We start from the raw sequence: 22,432 nt of genomic DNA, 5'->3' as shown, positions 1-22,432 counted from the left end.
AGAGTTGCCTGGGCAAGCGGGTGAAAACCCAATGATCAGGCGCAGACCCGTAACACGGGTAGAACAGTCGGTAGAACTGGTCCCGTCGGCCCCCGAGCAAGGTTGTCCCGTATCCCCCCAGAGTGGGGAAGCAGAAGGACAAACGGACAGGAACCGAAGGGTCCGCCCAGCAACCGCCAGGACAAGACAGGCTAAAGCCGAAGCCAATGTAGCCACCACAGGAAGACGGACTACAGTTCCGGTGTGGGAGATTTAAAAGACAATCCTGACCAAATGGTAGTCCTCCCAAGTTACCGAGAAGGTGAATCCAAAGCAGAAACATTGCCTAAAATGGAAAAAACGCAATCTGCACCCAGCGGGAGGACAGAAAACGGTAGACCCGGTAACTAGGCACACAGCTAGTACAGCCAGTGTGGACAAGGGAGACTCAAAAGGAACACCAGAACCATCCACATGAACAACCATGCTTTCCCCAGAGGGAAGGGCAGTGAAGGAACAGCCTCTGAAGCGTGGCCGGAACAGACGCCACATCGGAATGATCTGTACCGAGTGGGAGCCAAACAGAGCCGGCGAGAAAAGGCAGGCGAGACAGAGGCCGGTATAACACCCTCCAACCGAAAGGGGGAGTGGGCAACAGAGAGGCCATAGGACAGCTCAAAAGCAGAACACCGCTACACAGAGACGCCCGGTTCACCGCCTCGCAGAAGGCGAATACCCTGAAGAACCCAAGGTGGAGGTCCCCCAGACCTGTATAAGCGAGCACCCAAGAGAAGTTGGGTGACCTTCCCAAGAATAGCGGCCCGAACCTGGTAGCAGATCAGACTGAAGCACCGAGGGCGCCAATCCGGAAAGAATCATACCACACTGCACCCGAAGAGGAGGAAATGGTATTAGGCGAGGGGACCGTAGTCCCGCCAGAGCCAACATAAAATGCGAAGGGCGCTGCAGACAGCGCTCTCGACCATGTGACCACTAGCACAGGGAAACAATGCCGCGGAAGGACAAATGGGCCAACGAAATGAATGAGTACCACCCAGCTCTGTGCAGTAGCGAACAGTAGAGCCCGTCTACTTAAATATAAGGTATTCATTTGTTGTTTATAGGACAACACCTTAGGCTTACACAGATGGACAGAATGATCTCCTTAGAGAATAGTGCAAGGCTTGCGGCAATCATCGTATCCCAAGAGAAAAAGTATGTCGCAGGAGGAAAGGAGGCATACGTACGAGTAGCCCCGTAAGCAGTGAGAAGGCCAACCCACCTACGGGACGAGAAGGAAACAACGCACAAGAACGTCCGCTCACTGCAAAAATATATCACTCAGCGAAGAGGGCCAGCCACAGAGTGCCACAGTATCTACGGGAGTGCAAACTGAAAGGAGTTATGCACAAGACTAGTATGGTATGCGATGGAACGCAAACTGACCGCCCCGAAAAAGGGGGGAAATGTACCTGGCAAACTGCAGTGGGCAAGAATGCAAAGGCCTGCCCCAAAAAGGGGGTGATGCCCAAGGCCGTACCTACGTCAGAGAAGTAGGGCATACCATACTTCGCCCAGAAAGGCGCCATGCACATGGCCACACAGTATCCAGCAGGAACGCAGGAGGTCCACCTAGTGAAAAAGGGGGGCATGCACAGGGCTATCTTAGCATTAAGTGAGTGTGCAACAATTCACCCAACCCGAAATTTCGTGAGAGTGTAACTACTCCGCCAATGAAGGGGAACATGTGCAAGTCCAGTACAGCACATACAAGGACAGCCTTGAATCTTGTGAGCGTGCAAAATTCCACCCATGGAATGAGGGGTGGTCACGCACAAGGCCAGCACCGTATCCAATGGAAGCGCAAGCGTTCCACCCATGTTAGAGGCCATGCTCAAGGCCAGCAACGTATCTGGTGAGAGTGTAGTATGCCGCCCAGAAAAGGAAGGGGGGGGGGGGGTCATGCACATGTCCAGCATCGCATCCAGGGAGAATGCGAGCAGTCGGTGAGAAAGTGTGTATGCCACCGAAGGAGGCATGCCCATGGCCGGCAGCGAATCCAGTGAGAGTGCGTACACCGCCCACAGAAGAGGGGTCATGCATATGGCCGGCCGCGGATCCAGAGAGAGTGCAAGCACCCCGCTATGTATAGGGGTCATGCACATGGCCAACAATGTACCGGCGAGAGAACAACCACCGACCGAGGGAGTGTATGTATGCCGCCACCCGGGAAGGAGGCATACCCAAGGCCGGCAGTGAATCCAATGAGAGTACATCATACCGCCTATGTAAGGTGGTCATGCACATGGCTGACAGTGAATCCAGTGAGAGTGCCGAATGCCGTCCACAGAAGGGAGTCATGCCTATGGCAGGCAGCGAATCCAGTGAGAGTGCCGTGTTCCACCTATGGAAGGGGGGCACGCACATGGCCAGCAGCGAACCCAGTGAGAGTGCCGTGTTCCACCTATGGAAGGGGGTCGTGCACATGGCCAGCATTGTATCCGGAGAAACTGCAGTAGGCCGCCAATGAAAGGGGGATCATGCACAAGGCCAACCCGCAGTTAGGGAGAGTGCAGTATCCCGCCCAGGAGGGGGGTCCTGCACATGGCAGGCACCATAACTGGAGAGGGTGACGAATGTTGCCTACAGAAAAGGCATGCACTTGACCAGCGCCGTAGCGCGGAAAGGGCAAGAAAACCACCTAGAAGGGGAAAAAAGACCCTGGCAGCGCCGCAGCCGGGGAGCGCGACACCATGCCGCCTATGGAAGGGGGGCATGTATACAGGCAGCACTCTGAGATGAGGCTGCAGCGTCCTGCGCAGCCCACAAGTCATATATATAATAAAAACTTTCTTTTTTTTTTTTTTTTTTTTTTTTTTTTAACACACAGCCTCACTGAGGCAGAAAAAAATAAAATAAAAGGGGGGGCCACCTACAGGGCACAGATCCACCCATACAGGCTCATCGGAAGCCGGCCTGTACCCAAAGGGTTAACAGGGATCCGGCCTGGGGGGCGGCACTGCGATCCTCTGGGGGCGGGGGAACCTCCAGGCGGGAAGAATTCGCGCCTGGAGAAGTTCCAGCCCCCTCCAACAGAGGCCTGAATTTGCGGCCTAGTAGCGTGAAGCTGGGGCCTAAATTTTTAGCGGCGCCCGGCTGACCGGGGCCGCACAGTATTTAAAGTACCGGCCGGCCTACGGAGCGGCACATACCGGCCGCGGGTGCCCACCCCGCGGGCCGTAAGAGCCGGGGCCTAAATTTTTAGCGGCGCCCGGATGACCGGGGCCGCACAGTACTTAAAGTACCAGCCGGGCCTACGGAGCGGCACATACCGGCCGCGGGTGCCCACCCCGCGAGCCGGGGACCCGGATAGAGCGGGATCGCGGCCTTGAAGTGGAACACAATTTTTGTTCCGACGGTCGGCCGGGGCTGTTGAAGCGCTCATTTTGCAGGCCACGGTGCCCACCCAGCTGTCCGGAAGTGAGGACCCTGCACCCGGCAGCCATTTCACCCCTGGAGCGGGCACCTGCCTAGAACAGCGCTCCATATGGCCGGCAGCTACAACCTCCTTTCCCCTGGAACGGTGTCCGTGAGAGTAGGGAGGGTCAGTGGCAGCAAGGCGCGGGCCCTCTGGCCCTGAAGTAGTGGCCGGTAAGAGGGAGGGGGACCCTGAGACCGGGTCTGTGAGGGTGGACGCCTGCATAACCCCTCCATCAGGGGCAGCTAGTTGCGGACCTCCGCAGCTCCCTAGGCATTCTTCTTGTAGGGAGAAGGGTGCCAATGTCCTGGAGGCCAGGAGAGAGGGAGCAGAATGTCGCCCTGCGACAGCCCAGGAGCCAGCCTAGGTCTAGCATGGGCAGAAGGGTCCATAGGCCCAGTATAGGGTCAGGCACGCAGGAGACCGGGGGGGGACGGGGGACGTAGGGCTGGAGAAGCCTCTCTCTCACCATAGTCGTCTTCACCCTCGGTCCGTTCCAGCAGGGTCGCCCCTTCAGCTACTGGCACTGTAGTGGCAGGACGCTGGGAGAGGGACTTGGCGTGCGGGCGACCCTTGCGCTGGCGGGATGTAGGGGAGCGAGGCTGCCCTGATCCACCTTGCCTTCTGTGGGGGAGGCAGCAGTGCGGGTGACCGGCACTGGCGCAGCTCAACCCCGGGAGAACAGAGAGGTCTAGTGCGTCTCTGTTATCCCTGATGATCTGGAACAAAAATAAAATAAAAAAGTAAAAAACTAAAATTGAAACAAGGAGAAAGCAGCCCTGCAGAGCAGGGAGTGTCTTGCCTCCTTGGACACTAAGCAAAAACTGGCAGTCTCTCTCTCCAGGCTGAGGGTATAGCTGTGGAGGAGGGGCTTAACAGTCTTCACTTAGTGTCACGCCTCCTAGGGAGATGAGCTATACCCAAGGTCTTCTGTGTCCCCCAAGGAAACTGGGCGAGAAAAGCGGACTGCGCTGGTGCTCACAGTTTCAGTAGCTCAAGCTATGTTATTTCCGAGTTAGAGAATCAACATAGCTTACTGTGCTACCCTTCTTATGCACTGCAATAGCAGATACTGAAACAGCACGTGGTAGTCGGGACTACATCTCATCTTAGTGATGGCAAGATTGACAACCCCTTTAAAAGAAACAATACTTTTATTTGAAAGCGCCATTAATTCCATGGCGCTGTACATCAAGAGGGGGTGCACATACATAATATAAAATACAATAAACAAGAAACCATTACCAGACTGGTACAGAGGGGGAGAGGACCCTGCCAGCAAGAGCTTACAATCTACAAGGGAAGGGGGAAGAACACAGTAGGTGAGGGTATAGGCTGCTCATGTGGTTGTGTGGTGGCGGCATGCTTATTGCAGGTGGTAGGCTTTCCTGAAGAGCTGGGTTTTCAGGTTACTTTTGACGGTTTGGATGTTGGGGGGACAGTCTGATGTGTTGGGGTAGTGATTGTGTGAAGAACAGATGAGAGGAGAACAGAGGAGGTCTTGTGAGGATCGGAGATTATGTGTGAGGATGTATCAGGAAAGCAGGTCAGAGATGTAAGGAGGGGACTGGTTGTGGACGGCCTTCTACGTGGTTGTAAGACTTTTACTGGGCAATGTGTAAAATGCATCAAATAGTAAGTCTGGATTCAAAGACCCAGTGATGGGCATTACAAGGAGTTACCTGTGGGTACACCTGTACCCTCTGAAAGCTGCCCCTTTCCAGTGCCCAGGGTTCCAGGCAGACTAGAAGTGATTAGGTCGTTCCTGGTGAAATGGACCACTGCAGCCATTCACTGGCCTCAGTGGTGACGTTTTGTCCAGTGACACGGGATTCTCGGAGCTGAAGTTGCTTTTCGGAGTACGTTTATTTTTATTTTTTTCACACAGACTGTCATGTGTCAGTAACTATTTTTTGTGGGGTTTGGACAACCTCTTTCATTCTTTGCTTTTTAGTTATTCACTATATTTAAGATCTTTGCTAGCTGTCAGTGAGTTAAACAGGCTGGTTCACATTTAGAGGCTTGTGCTACTTTCACACAACTTCTGAGCTGCTCATAGACATTACACATGTTCTTCATTCCTCATCATTCTGAACCTGCACATTGTCAAATATTCATATATTGGTGTTATATAAATAAAGATTATTATTATCCGCCAAGAAGCTAATGTGTATGGGGGCATCTTGACTCCAAATGTTGGGGGGTAATGCGGACCAGTCCTGATTGTTCTGCAAAGAGAAAAATCAACCTCCAGAGGTGTGCTGCTGCAGCTTAGGGTACTTTCACACTTGCGTTGTTTGATTCCGTTGTTTGACTGATCAGGATCCTGATCAGTCTGAAAAATGCCTGATCAGATAGAAAAATGCATTGCAATACCAGATCCGTTTTTACGGTGTCATCCGGCAAAACGGATCCGACATTTATTTTTTACACATTTTTAAAAGGTCTGCGCAGGAAGGACGGATCCTATGGAAAAAAAATGCCGGATCTGGCATTCAGGCAAATGTTCAGTTTTTTTGGCCGGAGATAAAACTGTAGCATGCTGCGGTATTATCTCCGTCCTGAAAAGTCAAAAAGACTGAACTGAAGAAATCCTGATGCATCCTGAACGGATTTCTCTCCATTCAGAATGCATGGGGATAAAACTGATCAGTTCTTTTCCGGACGGAACACAGTGACGGAAAAGAAAAACGCTAGTGTGAAAGTACCCTTATTTCCCTCTCTTCATTGTAATAAACATGCAGGCATGCTTGGCCAAGCTGAGTGTGCATGTTTACGGGGAGGTTGGCTGGGGAAGATGGTTATTAGTTGAATGCTACCTATGGCCTAAAGGGATCATCTCACAAACTGCATTTATCACCTGTCCATAGGATAATTATAAATGTTGGATTGATGTCCGACAAGGGTGATCCAGTGATCAGGGGTTTCTGAGTCCCCTGTCTGTAAAGAGCGGCAGTGTGCATGCCAGTCCAGTGCTCCATTCACTATAGGATTGACGTAGACAGCAGTCCATAAGTCCCATAGAAGTGAATAGAGCAGTGGACAAACATGACAGGACGCTCGCTCATCGGGTGATTGGCAGTACACCGGCAGACTGCTCGGAACGAGAGTTTGCAGGAACGCTTGTTGCCGATATTTGGGCCGTGTAAATCCACTTTTAGTGCAATCAGAGATCCTGAGTAAAAAATAATAATAAGCTAAACAATCTAAAACCCGGAATAATACTGACTGCTGATTTATAAAATATTATGGAATATTTTAGTGGTCCTTGTACCCCGAGAGGAGAATTCCTTGAGACCAGAAAATAAATCAGGGTAGATTGGTAACATGATCATATGAACGTTCACAAGGCCGACATCTGTGGAAAGTAGAAATCTAAAAAAGAATCATGAAAGACTGACAATGGCCGATATGTCCATTAAAGAACGGCACATAAGAAAGCAAGTCAATGACAGATACGCCTTCACTGATGCACTGTTTTCCGAACCTTTCTGAACTGGTATCCTATAGACATGGAGTCTTTAACAAAATAGAAAGGTTGTACTCACCTATACAATACATCTGCCACTGGCAGGGATCCTAGATCAGTCTGCTTCTGTAGCAAGTGTACAGTGTGAATGAAGGTCTTCAACGATCCTCTAAAATACAACACAAATAATCAAAACTGTGAAGAATACAATACACATTAACCATGTATTCAAGGGAAGTCCAGGATTAGAAAAACATGGCTGCTGTCCGGCATTGAAGCACAGCTCCACTGAACTGTTCAGCTGCAATACCACACACAACCTGGGGACAGATGTGGCACTGTTTCTAGAACAAAGCAGCAATGTTTTTCTAACAACCCCTTTAAAGAAAGAAAACTGCAGCCATTGCATTTTACATTGATTAAACCCCTACAGAATACCATGAATGATCAGCCTCAATCATAGCACGGTAACATACAGTATATAGATCACTTACTTTTTTATTAGATATGTTCCATCAGGCATCATTTTCAACAGCCATAGAGCATCTAAGGTGAATCCAATACACTCATGTTTTATTCCCATGGTTATAGTACAGAAGTATACCACACATGCTTACTTACCTAATCCCCTTTGGTCCCTAGCCGCCGCTGCCATGCTACGGTTTTAGACTGTCAACATGCAGTTTGACAGTGGTCACTGCGGTCAATGACTGGCCACAGCGGAGACATGTCCCCCATGTATCACTCCCACGTGGGCTCACCACTGCGCCATTAACGTACATGTACATCAAAAACAGAGAATTTCTTCCCATTTCTAATGCACATGTACAGCAATAAGCAAGAAAGGGTTGATATGAGTTTTTGTTGCAAAATAGTCACAAAACCCAAGTCATGTAACATTACAAATGCTATATTTAGATTGACACACAAACTAAATCAGGGCAAATGTGACATGCATACAGTTGCAAGAAAAAGTATGTAAACCCTTTGGAATGATATGGATTTCTGCACAAATTGGTCATAAAATGTGATCTGATCTTCATCTAAGTCACAACAATAGACAATCACAGTCTGCTTAAACTAATAACACACAAAGAATTAAATGTTACCATGTTTTATTGGACACACCGTGTGAACATGCACAGTGCAGGTAGAAAAAGTATGTGAACCCCTAGACTAATGACATCTCCAAGAGCTAATTGGAGTGAGGTGTCAGCCAACTGGAGTCCAATCAATGAGAGGAGATTGGAGGTGTTGGTTACAGCTGCCCTGCCCTATAAAAAGCACACACTAGTTCTGGGTTTGCTTTTCACAAGAAGCATTGCCAAATGTGAATGATGCCTCGCACAAAAGAGCTCTCAGAAGACCTACGATTAAAGGGTTTCTATCACTTCGTTTTACATATTTAGCTGTCAGACACTAGCGATCCGCTAGTGTCTGCTCTGCCAAACCATCCTAATATAACTGCTTTTGGGGCAGCCGTTTTGCTAAAAAAAGAACTTTTATTAATATGCTAATGAGCCTCTAGGTGCTATGTGGGCGTCATTAGCACCTAGAGGCTCCGTCTACCTTCACAAACTGCCGCCGCCCAGCGCGTCCCTCCAGCTCGCCCATCTCCTCCTGAATGCGATCCTCCCTGTGAGCGCCTGTATTCAGCGCATGCGCAGTGAATGTCTGACCGCTTCCCTGCTCAGACATCTCCACTGCGCCTGCGTGATGACGTCATAGTGCTCCGAGGAACAGGCGCAGTGGAGATGTCTGAGCAGGTCATGTCACTTACCAGTAGGAGGAGCTCCCGGCCGGACCTGTCACTTACCAGTAGGAGGAGCTCCCGACCGGACGCAGACATCGCAGCTCGCAGGTAAGTATAATGGTTCTACAAATTGCTAAGTAACCATGGCAACCGGGACTGCAGTAGCGTCCTGGTTGCCATGGTTACCGATCGGAGCCCCAGCGATTAAACTGGGACTCCGATCGGTACACTCCGCTGCCACCAATGATAGGGGGGAGATTTTAATTAGGAGGGGGAGGGAGGGGAGAAGGCCCACTGGCCACCAACGAGTTAACTACAGGGGAGGGAGGGGGGGCCCACTGGCCACCGAGTTAACTACAGGGGAGGGAGGGGGGGGGGGCCCACTGGCCACCAATGAGTTAACTACAGGGGAGGGGGGGGGCGGCCGCACTGGCCACCAATGAGTTAACTACAGGGGGGGGGGGGCTGTCCCCTGCTGCCTGGCAGCACCTGCCAGGCAGCAGGGGGCAGTCATGTACACAGTTCTTTTAGTATATTCTAACCTGAAGTGTCCCCATCACCATGGGAACGCCTCTGTGTTAGAATATACTGTCGGATTTGAGTTTCACGATGTAACTCAAATCCGACGGTATATTCTAACATAGAGGCGTTCCCATGGTGATGGGGACGCTTCAAGTTAAAATATACCATCGGATTGGAGAAAACTCCGATCCGATGGTATATTAACTCCTGACTTTACATTGAAAGTCAATGGGGGACGGATCCGTTTGAAATTGCACCATATTGTGTCAACGTCAAACGGATCCGTCCCCATTGACTTGCATTGTAATTCAGGACGGATCCGTTTGGCTCCGCACGGCCAAGCGGACACCAAAACGACTTTTTTTTCATGTCCGTGGATCCTCCAAAAATCAAGGAAGACCCACGGACGAAAAAACGGTCACGGATCACGGAAAAACGGAACCCCGTTTTGCGGACCGCAAAAAAATACGGTCGTGTGCATGAGGCCGTAGATGAAGATCAGATCTTATGACCAATTTGTGCAGAAATCCATATTATTTCAAAGGGTTCACATACTTTTTCTTGCAACTGTATTGTAGGGTATTCTTATGAGCCTTAAAGTTGGTGATTTTGATCGCTTTTTATAAATAAAGGTTTACTTAAAGAGGGCTAAACCTTTTCTGAAACCATGAAAGCCCAACGGTGCTTCTAAGATCTCTCCGCACCTTCACATTTCACCAGCTCTGCACAGCTTTGCCAGGATGCGGAGTACGGACCCACAGAAAGTATATTAGGGATCACACTCTGCATGCTGTAAAAACCAAGCAGAGCCGATAATACCTGAAGGTGCAGAGAACTCCGAGTAGCGCTGCAGCACCTTCACGGTTTCAGCAAAGGTTTAGGTCCCTTTAGGCTGTATGGTGGGTGGACAAATGGCACCACTGCGAATGAGCGACGTGGAAACTGTGGAGCACCACGTGCCATTGATGTGATGTGGTGAACGTTGGCTAGGAAGGTGCCCGAAGGGGAAGCGACACGCTACAGTGCAGCAGCTCATAGCCAAAATGAACCAGGGGGCTACCATGTGTCTAAAACAATAGTTCAGCGAACCCTATCGATTATGGGGCTCTGAAGCAGATGGTCACTACACCTCTACCAACAAAGTAGCATCAGCAGACAAGGCTTCCATTTTCACAGCAGTATTGGAATGGGACCTCCACTGATAGGCAATGTGAGGCCTTCTCCGATGAGTCACGTTTTCTGCATCATCGAACGGATGGATATCAGATGAGAAACATCAGAGAACAAACACCCTGCAACAATTGCTGGAAGAACTGCTGGTCTGAGGAACATTTTCGTGGCATTCTCTGGACCCACTCGTCCATGTGGAAGACATTCTCAATCAATTTAAGTATGAATCCATCCTTGCAGATCACACACATCCATACATCCTGACTGTCTCCCCTGAGGCGGAGGGATCTTCCAGCATGGCAATGGGAAGTGTCACACAGCTAGAAATGTCCAACATTGGTTGGAAGAGCATGATTGAGACTTCCAAGTACTACCCTGGCCCCCTAATTCCCCAGACTTGAAGCCAATTGAGCATCTGAGGGACCAGCTCAATCATCGTGTTCGCTCTATGGATCCTCCCGCACGCACCCTCCAGCAGCTGTGGGATACACTGCAGTCAGCGTGGCTCCAGATACCCGAGACAACCTACCAGGACCTTATTGAGTCACTCCAAGCCCCTCAGTTCTGTACACTGCGGTCACTCTGGATATTAGCTGGTGGTCATAATAAATGTGCCTAGACTGTGTATGTCTGCCCCGAGTCCCATGCTAAAGTTAGGCACCACTTATTAAAGGGTTATTCTCATTATAGACACTTATAGCCTATCCACAGGATATGCCACAAATATCTGGCAGGTATGGGTTTATCTCCAGAACAGAAGTGCCTGGTGAAGTAGTCACTGGCCATTGCATCCAGACAGAGAACGAACAGGTGGCCATGCATGTTAAAAAAAAATTGGCCATAATTGGGAACCAACACTCTCTCTCTGCAGGCAGCTAACAGTCTTTGGAATCTTGCTTTAGGATTTGCTTCGCACAATTCTTAGCTGAGAAGCATTCTTTGGTTGTTTTTCGTGTATAATTTTTATACTTGTGGCCTCCCACCGTAAGTTTAAAAGTGATGGGAGATGCAGCTGGGAAAACATGCACTCGGGTTGCCGGAGGCCCCTTCTGTAGAGCAGCTTTGCACCACTGGCTTTCGGTATGATAGGATTGCCTAGCCTGCTCCATGCCTCCTGCCATCACTTTACAAACTGACAGCTGTTGTTTTTTCCTTTTGCAAAACTTTGACCTCTTATTCACTTCGGAGTGCCTAACATGTATGTTACTCATTGATGGAAGCCTCATTTATAATGAACAGGTACGGTTAAGGCTACTTTCACATTAGCAGCAGCCTTCTCCGGCGGGTGAACAGCCTGTCGGATCCGTGCTGCCGCTAGTGCACACGTGCCGCCGGAGGTCCGCTCCGGCCCCATTCACTATAATGGGGGAGGGCCGGAGGTCCAGTGGAAGCACGGCAAACATGCAGATAGGCACTGGAACAAAACTATGACATGTCTTGGCATGCACAATATTACTAGTGGTTTATCTGCCCATAATGGGCAGAGCAGTGCGCATGTGCGGGCCAACTGTGAAGCGGCGCATGCGCGAGATCTGGGAGATAGAGGAGGAGATAATCGTAGGAAAGAAGGGTAAGCCAGAGGGCTGAAAGAGGTGTGGTTTTCTGGGCACATTGCCGATGGGCCTGGGCACTTGCGGCAGTAACGCTGTCCCTGGGCACTTGCGGAAGCTAATTTGCATAAGTTTATAAAGTGTATTTTTCTCGACGAAGGACACAGACAAGAGAGGTACCATTGTAATGGGGGCCAAACAGTCTATAACCTGATCTGAGCGGTCTAAAAACGCTCAGATTAGGTGACAGACTCCCTTTAAAAATATGTTAAAGATAAAAATGTGATTTAAACAATAGCTCCTGGGACACCGAGAGAAGATTTCTTTATGTATTTCTCAGTTGAGATAAAAACAGGACCAAAGGAACGGAGTAGATGACAGGATAGTTTCTTTTTTTTTTTTTTGCATTTACTATGTTTAGCGTTCCTTTAAAAGAAAGAAATTCAAACACGTGCAATACAATACATACAGCATGACAGCTATGGTATGCACACTTACCTAGCACATGCCAACGCAACCAGAGCAGCAGCAGAGTTCTCCTTCTGCTTGTAAGAGACTTGTTGGTCCGAAGCAGAGGTGTCCTCCAACCAGGAGCAAAGCAACGACTCGATTCCATTCAAGCAGTCTGCTGGCTCTTTAGTCAAACTCAATGGCTGACAGTCCCGAAGGCAATTCAATAGCACCTCAGCGGTTATGTTACAAAGAGAGGGGTCTGTTTTACTCTGAGACTGAATAAGAGGAAAAACCAACAAGAGTCCCATCCGCGAAGTGAATGGCGCCTGTTCGGGCTGCTGTAACAAGCCTTGCCGCTTGAGCAATGCAAGGGTTTCCTCATCGGAGCCGTCTCGTTCATGTTGCTCTTCCAGAGCCAGCTGGCGTTGTGCGTTCCATAAACCACGCAAAGCATTTAGGCGATACTCAAGTAATCGTGCATAGGCATTGCTCTGGTTCCCGCACACGGCTCTCAAGCGTTCCGCTAGTTCAGTTGGGTTCTTGGTCTCAAATGTTAAAATCTACAAAACAAGAGAATTGAACCTTTTTACCTTACAAGAAGTACAAATGCACTGAATGATGAGAGATCGTTCCACCGAATGACCGTGAAGCTAGCACAGTAATGATCAATGCCTGGAAGATTGATGTGAGGGTTTATGTCAATCGCTCCACTAGATGGGAAATCTGCTATGGGGTGGATAAGATGACAATGACACTAGACTGCTGCTTAACCCTTTCAATACAAAGGCTTCCAATGCCTGAAGGTTTTATTCTTTCTTATACGCTTTTTCTTTATTATACAATTGGTTTAGGTTTCTATTTTTAACAGGGGAAAAATTGCACATACCGTAATTTTATTTTTCAGACATTAATTTAACACATAATCATTTTAACCAGCGAGATCTATATTGCAAAATAATCCCCAGATATAATGATAGCAAATATATGATCGTTGTCCCAACTACATGTTAGCATTAAAAGGGTTATTCAGGAATCTGATACCAATTGCCTATCTTTAGGATAGGTCATCAATATCGGCAGGGGTACTGGGAATTTGAAGAGAATGGTGCGCTCACCTGAGCTCCTGACAGTGCTGCTTACAAAGCACAGCGCCGTACACTGTATAGAGGCCGTGCTTGGTACTGCAGCTCAGATCCATTCACCTGAATGGAACTCAGCTGAGCCTAGGCCACGTGACTGATGTATGGTGACATCACTGGCCTAGGAAGAGACCTAAGCACTTACGGAGATCAGAGGCCTCTTCCAATAATTGATTGGTGGGGGTCTAGGGAGTCAGACTCCCGCCAAACTTATGATGATCTGTCCTGAAGATAGGTCATCAATATCAAATTGTCACATAACCCCTTTAATGTAGAACAAAAGTCTCCATTTTTTCTAGTGTGCTTCCTGCCTTTAAAGCGAACCTGTCACCTGGATTTTGGGTATAGAGCTGAGGACATGGGTTGCTAGATGGCCGCTAGCACATCCGCAATACCCAGTCCCCATAGCTCTGTGTGCTTTTATTGTGTACAAAAAAACGAATTGATACATCTGCAAATTAACCTGAGATGAGTCCTGTCCCTGACTCATCTCACCTACAGGACTCATCTCAGGGACAGGACTCATCTCAGATTAATTTGCATATCCCTTTCAGTGGGATGAAGGATCTGTAATGTTTGTATGCATAGCAGCTAATAATGGCAACGCTAGAGAGATGAAAACCAGTAACAGGGAATCATTTGTGTGGATTTAAAATATGTTCTGGGATATATACACGTGTGTCCATGACACGGAAAATGGTCTCTAAAAGGTGCAAGTGGTTGAGGAAGGGGGAGTTAGAATTTATTTTATTTAACAGGAATATATATATATTATATATTATATATACACACACAGTTGCAATAAAAAATATGTGAACCCTTTGGAATGATAGGGATTTCTGCACAAATTGGTCATAAATTGTGATCTGATCATCTAAGTCACAACAATAGACAATCACAGTCTGCTTAAACTAATAGCACACAAAGAATTAAATGTCACTATGTTTTTATTGAACACACCATGTAAACATTCACAGTGCAGGTGGAAAAAGTATGTGAACCCTTGGATTTAATAACTGGTTGAACCTCCTTTGGCAGCAATAACTTCAACCAAACGTTTCCTGTAGTTGCAGATCAGACGTGCACAACGGTCAGGAGTAATTCTTGACCATTCCTCTTTACAGAACTGTTTCAGTTCAGCAATATTCTTGGGATGTCTGGTGTGAATCGCTTTCTTGAGGTCATGCCACAGCATCTCAATCGGGTTGAGGTCAGGACTCTGACTGGGCCACTCCAGAAGGCGTATTTTCTTCTGTTTAAAGAGGACTTTTCACTACAATAAAAAAATCGAAACTAATCATACAGACATGGAGAGCGGCGCCCAGGGATCTCCCTGCACTTCCTATTATCCCTGGGCGCCACTCCGTTCTCCCGGTATAGGCTCCGGTATCTTCAGATTTTCAGCTCAACTGGGAGGAGCCTGCCGGCGTCTCCATCTCCCAGGCTGGAGTGCTGGCCAATCGCAGCGCTCAGCTCATAGCCTGAGAGGTTTTTATTTTTCTCTCAGGCTATGAGCTGAGCGCTGCGATTGGCCAGCACTCCAGCCTGGGAGATGGAGACGCCGGCAGGCTCCTCCCAGTTGAGCCAAAAGTCTGAAGATACCAGAGCGGCGCCCAGGGATAATATAAGTGCAGGGAGATCCCTGGGCGCCGCTCTCCATGTCTGTATGCTTAGTTTAGATTTTTTATTGTAATGAAAGGTCCTCTTTAAGTCATTCTGTTGTTGATTTACTTCTATGCTTTGGGTCGTTGTCCTGTTGCAACACCCATCTTCTGTTGAGCTTCAGCTGGTGGACAGATGGCCTTAAGTTCTCCTGCAAAATGTCTTGATAAACTTGGGAATTCATTTTTCCTTCGATAAAAGCAATCCGTCCAGGCCCTAACGCAGCAAAGCAGCCCCAAACCATGATGCCCCCTCCACCATACTCTACAGTTGGGATGAGGTTTTTTTTTTTTTAAATCAAATCGTTTTTATTGAACCAATAAATACAGAATATAACATAAAACAATACGTTGTATTTTTTCTTTGCTTTATCCACCGTGTGGAATCAGTGTACAACAGTAATCATAGAAGTACCAACACACAGTTTTATCAAGTATCTATACATTGCGTGTACATATGCTAAAACAAATACTTGAGACAGAGAATTACCAATATCTTAACCTCCCCAACATCCCCCCCCCCCCCCCCCCCCCCCCCCCCCCCCCCCCCCCCCCCTCCCTGACAACTGGTCTTGACCATCACGAGCCTATATAACCACATGAGTATGAGATAACCATCCATTCCACATTTTATCAAACTTCTGAGGACACCCTCTCTTCACATACTGTACACCCCTTTTTCAAGTATCAGCATGTCATGCACCTTCCGTTCAAACTCACTCAGTGTAGGCGGACTTCCCTGGATCCACCTCATAGCAATCAGTTTCCTGGCCACATACAGCAACCTCCCCACAGCTACCTTGACCGATTCAGTCCCTCCAATCTCAGACACATACCCCAAAATACACACCTTAGGGTCTTTTTGAATTTTCAATGTCATTTTGCTATTAATCATATTTCTAACATCCTCCCAATAATTACCAACTACTGGACAAGACCACAGCATATGTAACAAGTCCGCACCATCTTCCATACACTTTGGACACTTGTCATCACTTCTCACTCCAATCTTTTTTAGGAACACCAGTGTTTTGTACACTCTATGTATAATAAATAATTGGGACAATTTGCCCTGTTCGCTCAGGGACACCTTGGGGACCCCTTCCAATATATCTTCCCACTTATCTTTAGACATATCCCCCACGTCATCCTCCCATTTTTTCATTCTTGAAAGCGGAAACCCCTCTAAGAATTTTTCCAGTAAAAGAGCGTACACCTGTGATATCAACCCTCTTTTTCCCCCACCTGTCGGGAGAACAAGCTTATGAACCACCTCCATTTGAGCTATCACACATCGTTTCCGCAGTGTGACCTCAAGGGCATGCCTTATTTGAAGATATTTATAGAACCACTCCCTTGGAACATTAAATTCCTGCTGCAGGTTTTGAAATGACTTACATATCTTGTCCTTAATTAATTGGCCAATTCTCGTCACTCCATAAGTTTCCCAGTTCCTAAGTCCTGGTATGGCAAATAATTCGGGCAATGGGATGAGGTTTTGATGTTGGTGTGCTGTGCCTTTTTTTCTCCACACAGTGTTGTGTGTTTCTTCCAAACAACTCAACTTTAGTTTCATCTGTCCACAGAATATGTTGCCAGTACTGCTGTGGAACATCCAGGTGCTCTTGTGTAAACTGTAAACGTGCAGCAATGTTTTTGTTGGACAGCAGTGGCTTCCTCTGTGGTATCATCCCATGAAATCCATTCTTGTTTAGTGTTTTACGTATCGTAGATTCGCTAACAGGGATGTTAGCATATGCCAGAGACTTTTGTAAGTCTTTAGCTGACACTCTAGGATTCTTCTTCACCTCATTGAGCAGTCTGTCCTGTGCTCTTGCAGTCATCTTTACAGGACGGCCTCTCCTAGGGAGAGTAGCAGCAGTGCTGAACTTTCTCCATTTATAGACAATTTGTCTTACCGTGGACTGATGAACAGCAAGGCTTTTGGAGATTCTTTTATAACCTTTTCCAGCTTTATGCAAGTCAATAATTCTAAATCGTAGGTCTTCTAAGAGCTCTTTTGTTTGAGGCATCATTCACGTCAGGCAATGCATCTTGTGAAAAGCAAACCCAGAACTGGTGTTTTTTTTTTTTATAGGGCAAAGCAGCTGTACCCAACACCTCCAATCTCATCTCATTGATTAGACTCCAGTTGGCTGACACCTCACTCCAATTAGCTCTTGGAGAGGTCATTAGTCTAGGGGTTCACATACTTTTTCCACCTGCACTGTGAATGTTTACATGGTGTGTTCAATAAAAACATGGTAACATTTAATTCTTTGTGTGCTATTAGTTTAATCAGACTGTGATTGTCTATTGTTGTGACTTAGATGAAGATCAGATCACATTTTATGAACAAGTTGTGAAGAAATCCATATCATTCCAAAAGGGTTCACATACTTTTTCTTGCAATTGTATGTGTGTGTGTGTATATATATATATATATATATATATATATATATATATATATATATATATATATATATATAGTATTATTTTTTTCTTTTTCTGTTATTTGTATTTATTTTATTAATTTTTTTTATTTATTTATTTTGTCTGGAGGAAGAAAGGATAACATGACATGAGTTAGGCTAGTTTCACACTTGCGGCAGGACTGATCCGACATGCTGTTCACCATGTCGGATCCGTCCAGCGGCTATTTCGCCCCGGGCCGCCGCTCTGTCCCCATTGACTATAATGGGGATGGGGGCGGAGCTCCGGCACAGCACGGCGGTGCACGGAGAAAGCCGCCGGACTAAAAAACCTGACATGCAGTAATTTTAGTCCGGCGGCCTTAAGCCGTGCACCGCCGTGCTGCGCCGGAGCTCCGCCCCCGTCTCCATTATAGTCAATGGGGACGGAGCGGCGGCCCGGGGGCACGGCGAAATAGCCGCAAGACGGATCCGACATGGTGAACAGCATGTCGGATCCGTCCTGCCGCAAGTGTGAAAGTACCCTTAACACAGCATCCCTCTGCATGCAGAGAAGAGTTAGGGAGTAATTTATTAAGACCGGTCTTTCAGTCTTAATAACCCCGATACCTGGTGGTGGAGCTGCCGAAGTTATGTATGTTTAGTGGTCAAGTTTACTGGATATTAACCTAAGCACAAGCAAATTTAACCAAGTACAGGTGAATCTAGAAAACACAGGTTACTCGAGCAGAACAGGCACTGCCATAGCTCGCAATTACTGCAGCAGGATATTGTGTGAATTCTGTGTACGGGAAAAAGAAAGGATTTCTGAATTCTAGCTGGTGTCAGCCATAATAATACTGGAGATTTACAAATGAGAACCCTCCTAGAAAAAGCACGCAGGCAAAAAGCTTAACACATACAATTGGTGGAACATTGTTATTGTAAGTGCATGTGACTTAGGTACCCAGCGCTGTGCAATCACATTGTCTGCGTGGGGAAAATCAAGGTTCCTGATCAGAGGGCGCAATACATTTTATCCAGAAAGTATAAAAATACTCCTATACCATTTTTGAGGGGTATTTTGAGCTGCGAAGGAGTACGAAATTTGCAGTAATTGAAATACGTAGGCCTACACTTGTTCTGCGTTGGACGCTCCGTTCGGGAACTCGTATGTAGGACTTTGATAAACAGAAACTGAACAGACTTCATTATAGTCAGTGGGGTCTGGTCAGCTCTGTTCCTGTCAGTTACGTGCCCGATCAAGCACTTCCGTTATTTTCGGTGTTCTGTCCATCTAACAGAGCAGAATAATAAAAATAAATAGCGGCGGTGTGAACGTGTCCTCCAGTCACCTTCTCCAACATACGGTCCCATGTGAATAACATTGCTCCCCTCCTTCCAGGATAGGGTTAATAAAGCCCCTGGGGGATCTGGAGTGAATGCACAGCAGGTTATCATATCCAAGTGATAAAGTACAGGGAAGATCCACTGTATTGGACTGGACTTTATCACTTCGCTATAATAACCTGCTGTGCATTTACTGCAGGCAGGCCTTATTAGAAGTCTGTAGGTGCCCTAATTCCACTCTGTACAACCCAGCGGTTGCATGGAGAGGTAATAATATAATATAATATAATATAATATAATATAATATAATATATATATATATATATATAAATTTTTTTGGTGCTCTGCTGTCTGCATATGTGCAGGGATTTCTTCTTTTGGATTCTGTACGATTTAGGCCTCGTGCACACGGCCGTTCCGTACATTGTGTGCCAATTTGGGGTCCCTAAAGCATGGGCAACTTTCGTGCGTATTCCGCAGACGGATTCAGACTCATTCAACTAGAAATCCCACAGAATCCTGTATACAGCCCTGTGCATGAGGCCTTAGACAGAAAAAAAAAAAAAAACACAGCATGCACCCCCCCACAACCACACAGGGGCTGAGAAACTACAGGCAGGCCCCCCTGTCTAACATTACAAAGTAACCACTCCCCTGCTGAACTCTATAACAAGGAGTCTGAAGCCTCAGCTGCTTTCCCTGACTGCAGAGCACGGTACTGAAGACGGTCCCATACACTTTCTATCCGTCTTCAGTACTGCGCTCACCAGGGAGGAGAAGTAGCACTTGGCTGAGCGCTTCAGACTCCTTGTTATAGAGATTAGGGGGCTCTCAGAGCTGGGACCCTAAGAGTACCCTCCTGTGCAGGCTATGGGCAGTTTTTGTTTTTAGCCACTTGCCATGGAATGAAATTTGGATATGGATGATAAGTAGTCAGTCAGAGGCCGTCAAGGAGACATCCCAGTGTAGAACATGCTTCAACCCTGAAAGAGTCATGCCTTGTACATAGGGGTTGTAGTACAAGCAAGAAAACAAAATTCATTTGAAGGTCTATTTTCTACCTTATAACTGGAGTACCAAAACCCAGGTGAAATAAAGTAAAAAACGGAGGTAGTCTATGGTTTTCATAAATGTAGTATAATCAACTGAAGTGAAACTGTTATGTGAGGCTTTGTAAATCAATTAGAAATCAGGCTCAGTCTTTGACCTTCTGAGCAGAGACGATATCTCCGATTGTACTGCCCTCCAGATAATCCATCTGAAAAGAAGACAGTGTGACAGCATTCACACGACCGTATCGGATGACGTCAGGCCAGACAACACCTTTAATGCCCAGAATTCACCACCTGAAGACAAAAAAGGAGAACCATCATGGAGTCTTCTGCATCTGGTCAAGCTCCCATAGTGACCCGTAAAAGCAGAAGCCCAACCACCAGAGACTCAGACAAGGATACTTCCACCAGCAAAAAAAAAAAAAAAAACTGAGCAACTTCATGGTGGTCACCAGACCAAGCTCTGAAAGGGACATGAAGAAGCTGGTAATGACAGGACTCAATGCACCTATAGATAAATACCAATGTAGTGGTTGGCATCTTATAGGCATTAGAAATGGCATTAAAAAAGCTTAGCACCCATTCATAGAAGCTGATAAGATGGGGGCCGGCCACATTTTTGGAGAACTTTTAAATATGCACAATGGCTGGGCACAATCAAGTTGAATAACATCTTGTGGTGGTAGCAGAGCAGTCATGAACTTATGTTGGGAAAATCAATCCTGCAGGAATCCCACCGAGATTGGGGGTTGGGAGTGGCCTGGGTTTTACGTGTCCGTGCTGCCACTTGACACAATGGGAGCTCCTCAAAAGGTTACAGTACAGAAGTACGCCCCTTACAGTAATTCAGATGAATAATACATGGGCGACGTTAAGAGGTCACTATTTACGCAGGCAAACCATTTAAAATGTTTTTCTTTCATTGCCATATTCTGAAATTCATACTTTTTTTTAATGTTTCCTACAGAGCTGTGTGAGAGCGCGTTTCTTTTTTTTTTTGTGGGGCTAGCTGTAGTTTTTATTGATACCAATATGGGGTACCCAAGACTTTTTGATCACTTCTTTTTTGGACTTAACAATACAAATAATGTAGATCTTGTTTATTGTTTACTAATTTTTATATGTACAATTGGGAAAGGGGGTGATTAAAAATTTTTATATTTTTTTTATTTAAAAAAAATGTTTTACACTTTCATTTTTAGTCCTCTTAGGAGACCTGAAGGTGCAAATCTTTGATCTCTTATACCATGGTATACTACTGATGTAGCCCTTTTGCAGGCAGTTTGCTATGGCAAGCCTGGGAGCCTAAGGCCCCAGGAGGTTACAGCAAGTGATCGTAAAGTGTGTGATTTCACCACTGGGGGTATGATCAAAGGACAGAGGCGCCCCCTCCTTCTGTCTAACCTCTCACATGCTGCAGTCATTACTGACTGCGTCATCTGAAAGTGTAAATGACAAGGATCAGATTTCTCCATCCACAGTCATTGAGGCTGAGTGTCAGCTGTATTACGGTAGTGGCATGGATCGTGCTCAGCTTGTGAGCCTGTTACTTACGTTCCTCACAGGCAAGTGGTGTTAAAGGGTTAGTAAGAACCACCTCCTGGGCTCCTTCACAGGGGGCGTGGCTGGGCTCCAGAACGGTTAGTACAGCCCCTTGGGCTCCTTACCAGGCTGATTTACATTTATATAAAATCATTTTTTTACACTCAATAAAACCACTCAGAGATATGGGACAGGTATATTGCGGACATGCTAGCGGCGATCTAGCCGTGCATGTCCGCATCTCTATAGGGTAAAAAGAGGCGACAGAATCCCTTTAAAGGCAGTATTATACAGCCTGATGTGGCAGATGACAGAAGGGAAGCATTTCCTCCCAGCAATCGCCTGCTCACTAGCAGAGGAGACCGCTGCTATTACATGCAGAGATCTCCTCCGCAGCATGAGGAGGAGCGATCGCTATTCCATTGCTCGTCCCCATGCTGTATACTGGTTATTAGACACCACGATCTGCCGCCTGAAAAACGATAATTTATTAACAAGTGAAAAGATTTGGACTGCCCAATAATGAAGCGTTTGCTTGTTCATCAGGCAATCAGCAGCAGTATTGCTCCGCAGGATTATCTGCTGAAAACTTGTAATTCAGTGTTAATGGAAGTATATTATTGGGCATTGATATACAATATGGTAAAGTTAAAAAAAAAAAAAAAAAAAAAAAACCCTTTCCAAAAAAAATCTCAAAGAGAAAATCATCCCTAAGCTGTATATTACATGATACAATACACCTTATTCACAAAGGCATTCTTCAGCAATGTCCAGTCTCCTTATCAGTAACCCAACTGCAGGAGAAGCGCACACATTTACAGGAAATAATAATGGCTACTCAAAATGAGGTTTTGGGGTTATCTCCAGCAGCGAAGAGGATTTAAAGCGCTTTCCTAATGTAAA

General features: G+C 46.8%; 1 protein-coding gene across 3 annotated transcripts in view; it reads right to left on the bottom strand.

Annotated features, from left to right (window-relative positions):
• The window catches only part of HECTD4 (HECT domain E3 ubiquitin protein ligase 4), a 234,016-nt gene that overhangs the window by 195,887 nt on the left and 15,697 nt on the right, over positions 1-22,432 (bottom strand). For all 3 annotated transcript variants that reach the window (XR_005776144.1, XM_040416050.1, XM_040416049.1), the window contains exons 2-3: positions 12,420-12,934; positions 7,006-7,095 (exon numbers count right to left, since the gene is read on the bottom strand). Coding sequence is in view for 2 of the 3 variants with exons in the window: in XM_040416050.1 (XP_040271984.1) it covers positions 7,006-7,095; positions 12,420-12,934 (605 nt within the window). In the remaining variant the exon portion in view is untranslated. The remainder of the gene's footprint in view (positions 1-7,005; positions 7,096-12,419; positions 12,935-22,432) is intronic.

This window comes from Bufo bufo, chromosome 2 (genome assembly GCF_905171765.1).
Source record: "Bufo bufo chromosome 2, aBufBuf1.1, whole genome shotgun sequence".
Taxonomy (NCBI): Eukaryota; Metazoa; Chordata; class Amphibia; order Anura; family Bufonidae; genus Bufo; species Bufo bufo.
Note: the sequence above shows the minus strand (reverse complement) of the source record. Positions and strands in the feature narration are given on the sequence as shown.